Here is a 14252-nt window from a genome sequence, read left to right on the forward strand (position 1 = left end):
ATAGTTGCACAACTCTGTGAATATACTAAAAATCATTGAGTTGCACACTTTAAATGGGTGAATTGTATGCTATGTGATTTAGTATACCTCAGTAGTACTGTTATTTAAAGAACGCCTCAGCAAACTCCTCTCACTGTGATTCAAAGGGCAGGCTCAAATGTCAGCAGCTGGGGAGGAAGGTGGACAAACAGGGGTGAGGGTGGAGGTGTGTATTCAGGGGTGTTGTTGTTGTGCGGGGTTGGCTTGGGAAAGGCAGAGCATGAGTGGAAATCAAGTTGAGTCCTGATAATAGAATGAGCCACAGACTATTTCAGAAGGAGGGGTTCTGGTGAAAACAAAAACCACTTCAATGAAATCAGGTTTCAACCAAAAAGGCTGAGGTTTGCTTGAGAAGGGTAAAGTTTTACTTTGAAACTGGTGGCTGAGTGTGATTTGCTCATTTGGCCTGGGAATCTTTTAAGAGGAAAGAATTATAATCTAGGCCAGGGTTGAAATTCTGATACACTTAGCCTCCCTGCACCCAGCATCCCTGAAGTAGGGAGCTTGAAAAGAGGGCTGCTAACCTTCCCTCAGGTTGGGCCCTGCTGAGAGTGCTGGGCCTGTGCACTCTGGAGCCAGCTGCCTGGGTCTGAACCCTTGCTCTGCTACTTACCAGCCACGTTGCCTTGGGCAAGTCACCTAATCTCTCTGTATCTCCATTTTCTCTGCTGTTAAATGGGGCTAAGGATGGCACCTTCCCCATAGGATTGTTATAAGGATTAAACCAGATAATAGGTGAAGAACTTAGCACAATGTCCAGCACTTAGGGAGCACTAGAAAAAGGCAGTCCCTAAAGTGAGTGACAGGGTCGTATCTGGAGCCTTGAAACTGGTTGCTGGAGAAGTGGCTGATCCCTGCTAGCCCGGAGTGAGGTCTGTGACTGGGAAGAGGTAGCAGCTGGCTGGGGGTCGGTCAGGTGGCTGGGAAATGGTCTGAAGATTGTTAGCAGTGCATTGCTCAACCCACCAGTGGGGCTCATACTTCCTGTTTTCAGTGTCTGTGAGCCCTGATGCTGGCGCTGTTCATGTTGGAACAAGATCTTTCTTGGCCCCTGGGGGGTATGCAGAGGCTGAGCAGCAACTCAGCCTGGGCTGGGCTCCTTAGCTTCACATCTTGCCTTTTCTCTCCTAGCAGGTTTCAGCTTCCACAAAATACACCTATGCAATCCTGGGGTAAAGAGGGGAAGGGGTTCCCATTCAGTTCTATGAGAATTTACAGAGTTTTGTAATAGTAGCCACTGTTTTTGTGCCTTTACTAGGTGCCAGGATTATGGCTAAGAGATTTATGAACGCATGAATCCTTATAACAATCCTAGGAGGTAGATATCTCTTTTATACAGATGAGGAAACTGAGGCACAAAAGGTTAAGAGTTTTTCCCAAGTCATACAGCTAGTATTTTAGAGCCAGGAATCTAGTCCAGGCCACCTGACTCCAAAATCTATGCTCTGAACCACTGCATCATACTGAATGAAACATGCCAGATTATGGGGATTAAAAGCTGAATGCTCTGGGTCCTTGCCCTCCAGGGGTCCATTGTCTAGGGATCCTCTGAACAGGAAGCCCAGGAGACCTTGTGCCCCCAAACCCCACTCAGAAATCTAACTGTTCATGCAGAGAACATATGCTGACCACATCTTGAATTTATTGGGCCCTTCACATAATCTGGCCAATTGTCGCCAATGGATCTCAATCAGGGCTGCATATCAGAAACATCTAGGGAATTTTTCTAAAATCACGAGCCCTGGCACCAGCCCTGACCTGAATCACAATCTCTGTGGGTGGAGCATAAACATATAAATATATATATATATATATATATATATTTTTTTTTTTTTTTTTTTTTTTTTAAGTTCGCAGGTGACTTGGCTAACAAACACTGCCAAAACTCACTAGCATAGCTTGGAAATTCCAAAATTTTGGCATCCAACTGTAACTCCTGACCTGCCTTCTACATCCAGTTCTTAAGAAGCTGATGTTTGGTTCAAAATATATGTACACGCCCATTAGGATATCACCCAGCTTTAGATTCTGAGCTCCCTGATATTAGGGATAGCAAAGGCTGGTCATGAGCTTCATTAACACACACTGAGGAAACTCAGCACCAGCCCCATGCACAGATGATGGGAAATTATGTCTTCTGTTTCCTGAATGCCACAGACTCAAGCTGGGCTGGGTTTGGGATCATCAATTTTCACTCATGCACATGTCCCCCTTGGTTGAAGTCAGCCCAAGGATTGTTGGGGGCAGAGTGAAGAGTATATGGTAGGATCACCGTGTAAAGTTGTACAAGATGTGCACTGCACAAAGGCATCAGGCTGAGGAGGGAACTGGGAGTTGACAAAGCCTGCACACCATTTACCAAGCTGTGGACTTCTGGCCTGGGGCACATTTTTGTACCTTATGTGCTATGGAGGGTCTGTTCTACAAGTCTCCTAGCTTCTCCTCCCAAAGCCCCATTAAGTCCAGATATAGCCCCACAGGAAACTCGGGTGCATTCCACCATCGTCATTTTCTACTTTTTATGCTCCCAACTCCCTCCCATACAAGCACGAGGGAAGAGCCAAAATCTTCAGAAAAATCACATTTGATCAATCATACTTATTCAAAATTACAAAAATAGATATAAATAAAAATACCAGAATATAATTATTAAATATTCAGTGTACAGGAATGGTCCTCACCTCACTCAGTGAGGATTGGATGAACTCGGCTGGAAGGTCAGAAGGGATAACTGGCCAAGAATGGACATCTATGTGAATGTGAAACTGGAAATTTAGTGCTGGTCACAGTCTGTGCCCCAGAATGATACATTTATATGTATCATTGCCTGGGAGACCCAAGAGGCCCCACAACCTCTCCAAACAGGCCATTCTGTGTGATGTCACAGTCCATACGATTTGGGGAAGTATCTAGACGTGCAGTCAGACACAGAACACCAGCTCTTACACTGACACAGCCTGTGCACAAGTGTGCCAACATACACACGCGTATATAACATTTCCTGATACATTCATGGAATGTCAGAGCCCTTCCCTCAAGTCATTTAGTGTCCTTACTCTCCAAACCACTGTTCCTGCATTGGCCAAGCTCTCTCAAGAGACCTCAGTTCTGTTACACTTCCTAATTGGGAAATTATTCATTTCCCAACAGTGGGCCTCATGAATGGCCCACTGCCAGGGAGCTGGCTCTCCTTCCACCTATGCACAGAAGATGCCATTTTTAACTCCAGGAAGCTTTAGTCCAGAAAATGACAATACCATTCTGGTTGAGGACCACCCTTCCATCCTAGCCAGGGGAGATCTGGGTGTCCAGCACCCAGACGTGTATCTGAGGGTGAAGCTACTGTCACTCACCCTGATGGGCAGCACAAGCAAAACCACCTCTGCAGAGCTCATCTTCCTCAGTCTCTTCGTTACATATAGCTGTGCAGATGGCCCTACTGCAAAAGTGACGGTCACTGTGGGAGTGGGTGGTACCCGTCTCTTCCCTTGGTTCTCTGGGGGCCCTCAGAGGGCTAGGCCATTCTCTCCCCCAATGTGAGTGTGTATCCAGGGCATGAAGCTTGAGACCCTTGTGTAGACGCCTGGCTTTTCCTTCATGGCACATTCACGGCCCCAGCTCACAATCCCAGTCAGAGTCATGCGGCCTTGGGTGAAGCAGACCAGCGGCCCCCCTGAGTCTCCCTGTTAAGCCAAAGACACAAAAGGTGAGCCCTGGGAGAAGTGAGAAGGGGCATCTGATCCTACCACCCAGTCATGCCCGAGAGAGAAGGGAGAGTTTCCTAGTGTCAAAGTCCTTAGTGACTCCCCATCTCCTACCACATCAAGTTTAAAAATCCCCTGCTTGGCTTTCAAAGTCCTGTTATCTACAGTTCCACCTACATTTTCAGACCCTACTTCTCCTTCCCATCCCAAAATATGCCGTGCTCATTCTCATTTTTGTATCTTGCAACTGAAATGCTCTCTTTTCTTTCCTCTGCCTCCTCAAATTCCTATTGAGTCACATTCTCTCTAAAGTGCCCCCCTCGGTGACCATCTAGTTGGTGCTCACATCCCTCTCCTAAACAGCTGATCATTTATAATTCACACCACACTCTGAGCACTGAATTGTGTTATTTTCTGTTGTTTTCTCTTTCTTAGGGTCTTAGTCCCCCTCCCTTCCTGAGTCTGAAGTGCCTAGCATAGAGCCAGGCTCTTGACAAATGTTTGGTAAATACATAAGGACTGGTTTAAACCTTCTAAGACCTGAACCCCTGGTCCTGGCTTCTTGGGATTTTGACTGGAGAGAGGCTCCCCAAAGCTGGTAGGGACAGGCCCAGGAGCCCTGGGAGATCTAGGGGTGATGGAGAAAGATGCTTGGAACTCTCACCTGGCAGGAATCTGTTTCCCACTGTGGGTCAGCCGCACACAGCATTTTGTTGGTGACTTCAGTGCCATAGTAGTGGGGCTGCTGACACTCCTCGTGGGAAACCAGCTTCACAACAGTCATTTTCAGCTGCTCTGGATAGATATAGTCAGCTAGATGGAGGAAACAGGGAGGAATGTACATTAAAATGTGTCTATTGGGACTGTCTGCCAGGGAGGGGATGAAAAAGTGTCCCTACCAGGGAAAGCCCTTATTTTTTTCCACCCACATCTAAGTCTTTACCCCACCTATACTCTCTCATCCCTCACCCACTTAACTTTATGGCTCATCATTCCCTAAACAATGCTCCCTACTCCATCCCTGGACCCACCTGCTGCCTCCACGGTGCTCCCATCTCTACATCCACAGTCCTCCCTTGATCAAGCTGAGCTCACTTCCAGGTTACAACACTCCCTCAGGACCCTCTCAGCCAGACCCAAATGTCACTTACAGGGATTCTCTTTTCCAAAGCCAGTAATCTCACAGCTTGTGCCAAAATGGGCATCCTCATTCGCTGGGGGCAGGCAGATGACCTGTATGGACCGGGATGGCTGTGCACACTGGCCCGTGCTGGAACGGATCTTCAGCAAGGCTGGGGGAGCAGGAAGGGGTCAGAGGGGAAAGATCACCACCTAGTCAGGTGGTCACCATCTCTCCCCTCCAAACCCTGAGGGAATGGCTGTCTATCCCTATGTCAGAGTCAGAGGTCATCCTGGGAGGTCTGCTGGTAGCTTGTCACCTGAAACAAGTCTCGCCTGTCCCATGCTTCAAGGACTTTGTTCCAGCTGCTGACAAAGCCTTGGACAGCCAGGGCAACTGCATACAGCTGTATGAGTTTTTTCCTGCAAAAAACAGCTCATAAAGCCCTGGCTGAGGTAGCTGGGCTGAAATCCAGCCCAATAATCTCTCCAAGTTCTATATCCTGGGACAGACAGAGGTTCCATCCAGCAATGGAAGGGGCATCCCAGCCCAAGCTATATGCCATCAGGACCATTGCCACCCAGAGGAGGATACCTGTTTGGAAATTCAGGGACTCTACAGAGGAGCACCAGGCCCCTCATGTTTTCCACTCTGAACCCTTCCCCACCACTCCTTTGTTGTGTAAAGCAGGGTCTTCAAGTTCCCCTACAACCCCAACTTCACACTTGGGTCTCTTCTCAGACCCCCACTCCCACAGCTATCATCATCACGGCAGATGAGGGTTTTCCACTCACCAATATCATTGTGGTGAGCAAGGGTGTCAGCACTGTAGTCCTCATGTAAGATGAGCTTTTCCACCTCAAACTTCATCTCGCCAGGCGTGATGGAGTTAAGCTTTGACCGACCCAGGTAGACAATGTAGTCCTCCTTCTTTTGGTAATCACTGTGGGAGGGGAGATCAGTCAGTCTGATCTCATGAGATCCTGTCACTTCCCCCTCCCCACCACAGCGACCTCAGAGCATCACTTGTCCCCAAGGCCATGGGCCATAGAGAGAGAGGCCGAGGGGGTAGAACTAAGGGGAATCTTTTGCTGGGAAGGAGGAAGGGATTTGTTTGGGGTAGGGCAGGAGGGTCAGGGAGAAGAGACAGAGGGACATACATGAAGCAGTGTGTGGCGCTGACCACCCAGCAGGGGCTGATGAGGCTGCCACCGCACACGTAGGTGACAGAGGCTGCACGGTGCCTCCTATAGATGGCTGCAAACCAAGGCTGGTTCTCGATGGTGGTGAATTCTCCCCCAACAATCTTAAAGCGGGGCCTCAGAGCCTTCTGGCTGCACTGTAACTTTTCTGGAGGAGAGAGGGCACTTTTTCCTGGAGGAGAAAGAAAGTGATATCTTGGGGAGGGAAGGAGGATAAAGTGTCCTTCTCCTGGTCCTCTGACCTTCCAGTTTTTCAGGGCCAGGCAGGCCTTCCTCCTGCAGGCCTCCCTCCTCATCCCTCCTATGATGGAATAAGGGAACAAATGAGTTTGTCCCCTTCCACCCACCATCATAAACAGGCCAGTGACACTCACCAGAAGAGCAGTTGTGCACCACGCACTCCTGGACAATCTGCATTAGGCCAACCTTCACATAGCACCAGGGCCTTCTCTGATTGTCTGGGTTCCTGGCAATACAGAGGGGAGAAGGGTGCCATTCCAACCCAGAATGCCTTTCCTGTGTCCTCCCCTCCAGGGAAGACTCAGCCAGAGGCCTTAATTTTCTCATGCTATGGCCAGCACTTGGCAAGCAGAAAAGATGGTAACGAGGGTTTCTGTGAGGCCATGAGGAGGGTCCTTGCTGCCCCCACCTCACCTGCAATAATTGTGTTTCCCCAGTCCCAGCTGAAGGGCATCAGGTCTGTGGGCATGGTACGTTTTCAGAAGGACGGTGGCAGAGTTCCAGGCCAGGCAGGGCCGGCCGCTGGTGTCAGTGTTGGCCTTCCCTCGGTAAGAGTGACCATTCCCCTGATAGCAGGTTTTCGATGTATCTACGGGAGGATGTGAGGATGAGAATATTAGAAAGAGAAGGAAGTTCAGACAGGCATTTTAGAGATCCTGTCAGGCCTCACATGATTTCAGTGAGGCAGAAGATACTAGAAAGGGCCTCCTTCCATCCCCACCTCACATTTGTGCAGCCCCAGCTTCATGAGATAGTGTGTGTTCATGTTTGACTGTGAATCACATGAGGATAAGGATGCCCCCCACTCTACCTCCTAACTCCTGCCTGCTCTTGCATCCCACCCATGTCTCCCTGCCCCCACGTCTCTGGTGCCCCCTCCTCCCCAGTTGGAGTCAGGATCCCCATACCTATCTCACAGTGTTCCCCTTGGAATTTCTTTGGGCAGTTGCATCGCTGAATGTTGGAGAAGTATTTGTAGGACACACATTTTCCTCCATTCAGACAGCCACACTTCGCTGGAGAACACAAAGGTTGGGGGGTAAGCAAGGAGCATAGGCGGAGGCAAAGGGGGAGCCAGCAGGGACAGGGAGGGGCTGCCTCCTGAGGCTTTTCCAAGATATCTGTGCAACCAGATATTGTGCAAGGGGTGGATACTCACATGCACCAGACACTTGATGAAGTTCATGGGTGCCCTGGAAGAGATGCAGGTGGGGGGAGAGATTGAAAGGAAAAGTTCACCAAAGGACCCATGTTCCTGGGACCCCAGGGTGAGGATAAACTGGCCCCAATCCCCAAACTCAGCCTTCCCTCCAGTTCCCTCTCTCCTTACCCTGTTCATGTCTAACTATCCCTCAAATGGAAGATCATCAGCTTCTAGCAGGGAGAAATGAATTGACTCAAGCAAGCTTCACAAATCAGATACCAGCAGGTTGGGGCAGTCCCTGCGGCTTCTTCCTCCCTTGCCAAAAAGTGCAAGCTCCCTTGGTTCTCAAGGCCCCAATGCCACACCTGTTCTATTTCCCGGGGAGGGTCTGGCCCTGCTGTTGATGGAATTCGGAGGACTCCAGCTTCCTATGCAGCCCCTTCCTTCCCCAGCACTTTTCAGGGGTCTTGCAAGCCCCCTCCTCCTGCCGCCAAGAGTCAAAAGCAGGGAAGCCACTCACCTCGGAGTCGCTCACGACCAGGGCGCAGAGGAGCAGGCATGCCAGCAGGACTCTCATGGTGGCGAGGCTGGGGCTCTAGACAGCGGCTCTACAAGGGAAGGAGAAGTCAGGGGAAGAAGCGCAGGAGCGCGCGAAGGCGGACCGGGTGGGTTACTGCAGTTCAGGGCTGGAGCCCCTAAGTCCCCTGCGGGAAGAGCCCGCGGTGACCAGGCTCCCCAGGCCCGGCCGTCTATCCTCTCTGGAGGCTCAGAGGTCGTGGCGTAGCCTGCACTGGTCCCCGCAGGGGAACACATGGGCACGGAGCGCGGTGACTCAGCGTGCAGCCGCAGCCGAGCCGGGGCAGCGAGTAAGGAGAAGTAAAGCCGGCAAGAGCTGGGTCGCCCGCATCCACCCTGCGCTCTTAGGGAGGTCCACACTCACCCGCAGCTATGGCCGGAGGGGCGCAGGGCCGGGATAGCGGGGACTAGTGGACACTCTGATGCTCGGGCGGGCCCTAGGGCTCCAGTCTCCGCGCTGTGCTGCTAGCGGGCAGTGCTGGCTCTATATTACGACTCGCCCCAGCCCTGGCCCCGCCCCAGCCCGGGATCGCCCCGTCCACTCCCTTCCCTCCCCTTCCCTGAGGACCCGCCGCGACTTGGACCCCGCAGGCTTCCACAACCTAAACTGTGAGGGGCAGCGCGGTCCCCATTGGAGGGGACGAACCAGGTCTGAACTGAGGTATGAGAGACATGTAAATTCTCCGCCCCCTCCTCCCATTCACCTGGCCTGAGCCCCGCCCCCGTGCAGCACCCCCCATCCCCCGATTTGCCAAAAGGAGAGGCGCTAGGGAGACGCTCTCCTCCAGCTCTGATGCCTCTTCCCAGATCCCCTAAACCTCTTCTCCACCCTCGGCCCCCAACTGCCTAGGACACTGATTCGGACCCCTGGGCTTAGAGGCATAGTCTGCAGCTCGTACAGCTGTGAAGTCTCTTTCTCAATGTGAAAATACAGGTCGCTGAAACAGACAAAAAGCGTGTTCACAGGGGCTGCCTCCAAGTAGTATGCCAGCTCCCCGAAAATCGACACAACCAGTGGATAAGACAAAGCTTAGTTTATTGCTTACTGCGGTAAGGTAGTTTGGTAGTGGTGGGGGAGGGGGTCGGATTTTATTGAGAATTTGCAGTTTGGTATAAGGCAGGTCTTTGAAAGTGAGGGTCTGATAAGGATTGGATAAGAGTCGTGATATGATATTGTAGGATTGTGAGAACAAAGTCTTAGGGCACAAACTGTTGACGCTTTCTACTGAAGTGTTGATAGGTTTTTCAGGAAGTTCCTAAATTGAACTATTCATTTATTTGCCTGGGCCATAGTATTGTCACTTAATAAAGACAATAGAATAGTAAAGCCTTATTAACGTAGAAAGTTCTATTTTCACCTCTGAAGAGAGAAATTGGGGAACTGGAGGACAAGAATGAGAAGATTTATTTTTCACTGTATGGCCTTTTACACTGTTTAAATTTTTGAAAACACATCCTTGTATCACCCGTTCCAAAAAGATAATTACAGATTTTTAAATGCAGGTGTATTTAGTATTCTACTTCATCATAGAGCCTTGTTTCTAATAAGATAAAATATTTGCTCATCAAATAAGATTGGCCTCCAGAAAGACAGACCATGTGTAAAGGACTCCACCTATGCTTCCTGCTTGAGAGTGAGCGCACACAGTTGTGTTCACACGCACAAGTCCATGCACACACACATATCTCTCAGGCAGAGCTGAAGAACTACAGTAGGGACTCTGAAGTTCAGTCACCCCCATCCCTTTCCCCTAGTGTTGGGAACCAGGGCTTGGGGTCACTTAAGTCCACCCTGAAGGACTGTCTCCCTCAATGGAAGGGGAGGAGGTTGACTCCCTGTAACTCACTAAGGGGCCCAAGGCTTGTCCCTCTGCCTGCCGAGGCCTACAGCGTTTTGCTGCCTGGCAAACCTGGACCTTGGGTCTGGGTCCCCTTGAGAGGGGCAGGAAGAGGGCAGAGAAAGTGCCAGGAGGGCAGGAAGAAGGAAAGCCTCTTTGCTCTGCCCCAGCCAGAGGTCTCAGGATGCCAGCCTCTGCCTGGGGAAAGTACAAGTTAACCGTCCAGCTTAGGAGGCAGGTGACCCATCATCCTCCGGAGAGAGAGTTTTTCTGTGCCCAGCTCTGAGCTGCCAGCCTCCCAGGGGATGGACTGAGTCAGAGGTGCTAGAGGCTTCAGAACCAGCCGGGCTACTTCCTCTAGAAGACTGTGATATGTTTTGTTTGGAGTTAGAACACATTAATTGTAAATAAACGTGATCAAAATGTAAACAGAGCTGCAGCCTGAGGACTTACCCTGAAACTCTTAGGTTAGTTATCAGGAAATTCCCCACTGACTCTTGTGATTCACTGAGCTTCCCCGGCAGCTCTCATGACTCCAGATTACTTGGCTGGAGGCTGTCATGCTGATTCTGAGAGCAGGATGACCTCATTTCCTCCCGGACAAAGAGACTTTGGAGACCGTTAGGCAGCATGACACCCCTCTTCCCCCTCCTTCCTCTTGTGGGCTCTTCACCTGGTTGAACAATCCTAGAGCCTCTGTGAAGACAGAATATCCTTTCCACTCTGTGATCTTTGGCACTCTCTGAAATCTGTGTCCGTCTTTTGGTGCACAGTCTGTGCTATCTTTCAGTTCTTTTAGGGCAGAGACTACATCTTAAATATCTTTCTCTCCCTCAGCACCTGGTGCATGCCTTGTTCACCTAGGTGCTTTATTATGAATGAATCCGTGAACAGGTGAGAACAGAGCGCTTTGGGTCTCCCTGGAAGTTTCCCTTCTCCTTGTCTTTTTTTTTTTCCTTGCCATAAAAAAATAGTACTGACATCATTTCTGTCTTTTGCTAAAAAGCACCTTGATACAAACCATTCCTCTTTAAACTCACAACTGCCTTACGTAGCTGGGAATCGTTATTCCCATTTCACAGATGAGGAAAATGAGGTGGAGAGAAGATACATAGTTGATGAGTGGCAAAGCCAGCGCTAGAACCCAGGTTTTCTGATCCTTGTTCCTGTGCTCTATACCTCACTGCCTCCAAAGAGAAGGATTCAGAACAGAAGGCTGTGAAGAGAAGGGCCAGATGCTGTAAGATGTTCCAGCTCAGGGGAGCCTTCTTGCTGGCTTTGGAGACCTCCTTCCAGAAACGTGCCTAGGACTATGGGCTCTGAGCTCCTGGGAGACCCTGGCTATAATATGAGTTAGTTGCTTGCCTAAGTTCCAGAAACTAACTTGGTGGTCTAGGCTATCTGAAGTTTCTATCAAGTGTGAGAGAATAAGGAACTGAATACATGTGGTTTCATTCTGTTCCTGAGTCTCAGAGTAAAACCACCAGCCTCCTGCCTCCACATCTTAGTGGTCCAGATCTCCCATGTTAGATGTGGCAACAGAGACTACTGGAGAAGCCCCATTTCCTGGAGCGGCTCATAAAAAAGCAGGCAGATGCCAGGTGTGCCAGGAGGACCAGGATGTCGAACTTGGCCCTGAGACTGTGTCCAGGAAACAGGACCACTGAAGGGCTATTTTCTGACCAGCAGGACCCAAAGGGAAGTTCATGTCGAGTCACAGGATGTTTTCCTGGGTTGCTATACCAAGAATGTTCAGTTTGGTACTGTGTGGAGAGTACAGTGTCTAGCCACAGGTCAGCCACATCCAAGTCTAATGACCTCAGGCAAGATGCTTAATTCTCTTGGTCTCGGTTCCCCATCTACAAAAAGAGGCAACGCCTGCCCTGCCCCTGCCTCACTTTGCAGATTGAATGAGATCATACTTGTGTGTGAAATCATTCATTCATTCCTTTATTCACTCACCAAGGATTTATCATGGGCCTAACATGTGTCAGGCGCAGTTCTAGATGCTAGAGACACACGGATGAACTTTGTAAACTGTAATTCCTACCTTGAGTGCCTGCCTTGCCTTCCTGTCTATGACTGTCCTGGCCCAGAAGTCCAGGCCATTCCTGGGAGTCCATCCCAGGATTCCAGTCAAGTGGGGATGCTGTGTCCTTAACCAACAGTTCCCAGCAACTGGCCAGCTGTGTGCACTGCTCACCCCCACATCCCTGACTCCCACTCTCTCCTCCTCCTCTCCAGTTGTTCGTGGCCTGAAGCTCTTCTTTCTCGCCTACTCATGGGGGGCACAGACTCCTCTGCAGTCCTGGGAAGGAGGCGGTGAATGCTGGTCACATAGTTTGCTTGGGTCTGAGGACTCCTTCTCTCTGCATGTTTAATGCTGAGGGAAAGGATACTGTCTCACAGCAGGCACTGGAAGCCACATTTGGGGCCTGTAACATGATAGGGGAGGTGTTGGAGCTGCTAGGCCCCCAGCGGCCTGTGGCAGGAGTAGGGCGGGGGAAGCCACATAATTGCTTCCTTACTCATGGAAAGCAAAGAGCACAGGGGCTGCACCCTGAGGTTATACTCTTTCGTCAGTGAACAGAGGGGCCAAGTTGGACCCTCCAGCTTCAGCCTATGACCCCTACCCTTTCTCATCGTTTCCGCCTCATCATCTCTGGCCCAATTCCTAGCCCCACCCAAGCCAGTGAGCTCAGACCTCTGCATGAGTATTTTGAGCCTTGGCCAGATTTTCCTTTGTCCCTAATCTAAACCTGGTTACTCCCTAAATCAGGAACTTACTATCTCAAAGAATGTTGGTCGTGGCTTTCCAGACCTTCTGGATTCTGAGGCCCCCACCAGAACAAAAGCTAGGCCCTGGTCCTAGAACTTCTGCTTAGAGCCCAGGCTACCATGCTGGATGGCAATGGCTGCTTAACCGGAAGCTAAATGGGATACCCAGGAAAAAAGGGCTGGAATGGGAAACCAGGAACCGGTGGTTTTGCTAAAAACTGCCAAAAAGTCAATGATATTAAAGGAAATATGTTCAGCCAGGAGCTCGTATACTCAAAAATATTGTTCAGAAGAAAACCAACATAACATCCACAGCCCGTATGATGTATAATTTCATGGGCTCATGACTCTCCCAAGCTGGATTCTATATGCTTCTCTGCCTTTAACACAAGTGCAAGCACTTCCCTTTCCATTACACAGAGAGGAAAATAGAGGGCTGATGAAGGGAAGTGAATCATCTGAGTTCATTCACTGAAAATGATGAGACTGAGAATTCACCGATTTTGAGGAACTTCGTGACACATTTCCCCCCCTCCCCCTCCTATTCTGAATCCTCTCTCCTCCCATCCTGACCACCCTCAATTCCCACCCTCAGTCTCTTTGTCTTCCTACCCACCTGCAGAAGGTGCTTCTTTTCTCCAAGCAGTGATTGATAACAGTGTGATGAGGCAGCCAAGTCTTGGGGAGAGGTCAGTGTCCTTTTAGAAGGTACTAGAGGATGAAATGTGTGGAAGTCTATGAGAAGAGGGAGCAGGGGCATGGCAGGGAGCCCCTTAAATAGGTGTGTATGCAGAGTGAAGAGAAGGAATAGTATGTGGATAATCTAACCAGGAGGCTCCTGTTTACTCTGAGAACAGAGATGGTGGGGAATATGACAGAAACTAAGGAAGTCTGTTCTCTCCAAGGGACTATTATAATCTATCCCTTGTTGAAGACAGATTATAATAGCCAACTTTTATTTACCTACATTCATTTTATTTTTCAATCTTAACAACAACCTTTAAGGAAGGTACTATTAATATCACCATTTTGTGGATGAGAAAACTGAGGCTCCCAGAATTTAAGCAGTTTATCCAAGGTCACGCTGTAGGTATATGGTAGGGTTGGGACTCACACCCAGAGTTGGTTGATTCCAGGGGTTGGAGAACTACCTCTGAGGCAATATCACATTCATTCAGGAAGGTGGGGGTGCTGGTCCTTATACCTAATAGGGAATCTCCCTATTCTAACCCATGTTGTTATCCCAGAGTGGCCCCAGCTGTCCAAGTCATGTCTGGGTTGATTCCTGTCTATGTAGCTCAAGCCAGACTTTGATTAAAATGTTCCTCCTTTTGCTTAGTAAAGCCAGCCACAGTTGTATCTGCGGGGTCTAGTCAGAGAAGTGATCACTGGGTCTTCTGCCTGTGCTTATATATCTGTGTAGATCTCTGGAAACATCAATTGTCAGTTTTCCCTTCTTCAAAGCCGTTATTCAGCCATATTTATATGACAGGGATACCTAGGGGTTTTCTGTGGGGAAATAACAATAGCATCTCTATATTGAACATGCATTTTATTTAGCAGGCATTTGGTAACCGTTCTGTGTGCATTCTCTCATTTAATCCTCAGTGA

At 49.6% G+C, this 14252-nt stretch overlaps 1 protein-coding gene across 1 annotated transcript; it reads right to left on the minus strand.

The window, feature by feature from the left end:
• Positions 1-1855: 1855 nt before the first annotated feature.
• On the minus strand, positions 1856-8499 carry PLAU (plasminogen activator, urokinase). The gene is made up of 11 exons (XM_061180327.1): positions 8390-8499; positions 7970-8057; positions 7465-7498; positions 7214-7321; positions 6720-6894; positions 6440-6531; positions 6024-6237; positions 5658-5806; positions 4895-5035; positions 4408-4556; positions 1856-3722 (listed from the first exon to the last, which is right to left on the minus strand). The coding sequence occupies exons 2-11, from the start codon at positions 8024-8026 to the stop codon at positions 3546-3548; spliced, it is 1296 nt and encodes a 431-aa protein (XP_061036310.1). The 5' UTR covers positions 8027-8057; positions 8390-8499; the 3' UTR covers positions 1856-3545.
• Between the last annotated feature and the right edge of the window lie 5753 nt (positions 8500-14252).

This window comes from Eubalaena glacialis, chromosome 1 (assembly GCF_028564815.1).
Source record: "Eubalaena glacialis isolate mEubGla1 chromosome 1, mEubGla1.1.hap2.+ XY, whole genome shotgun sequence".
Lineage (NCBI taxonomy): Eukaryota > Metazoa > Chordata > Mammalia > Artiodactyla > Balaenidae > Eubalaena > Eubalaena glacialis.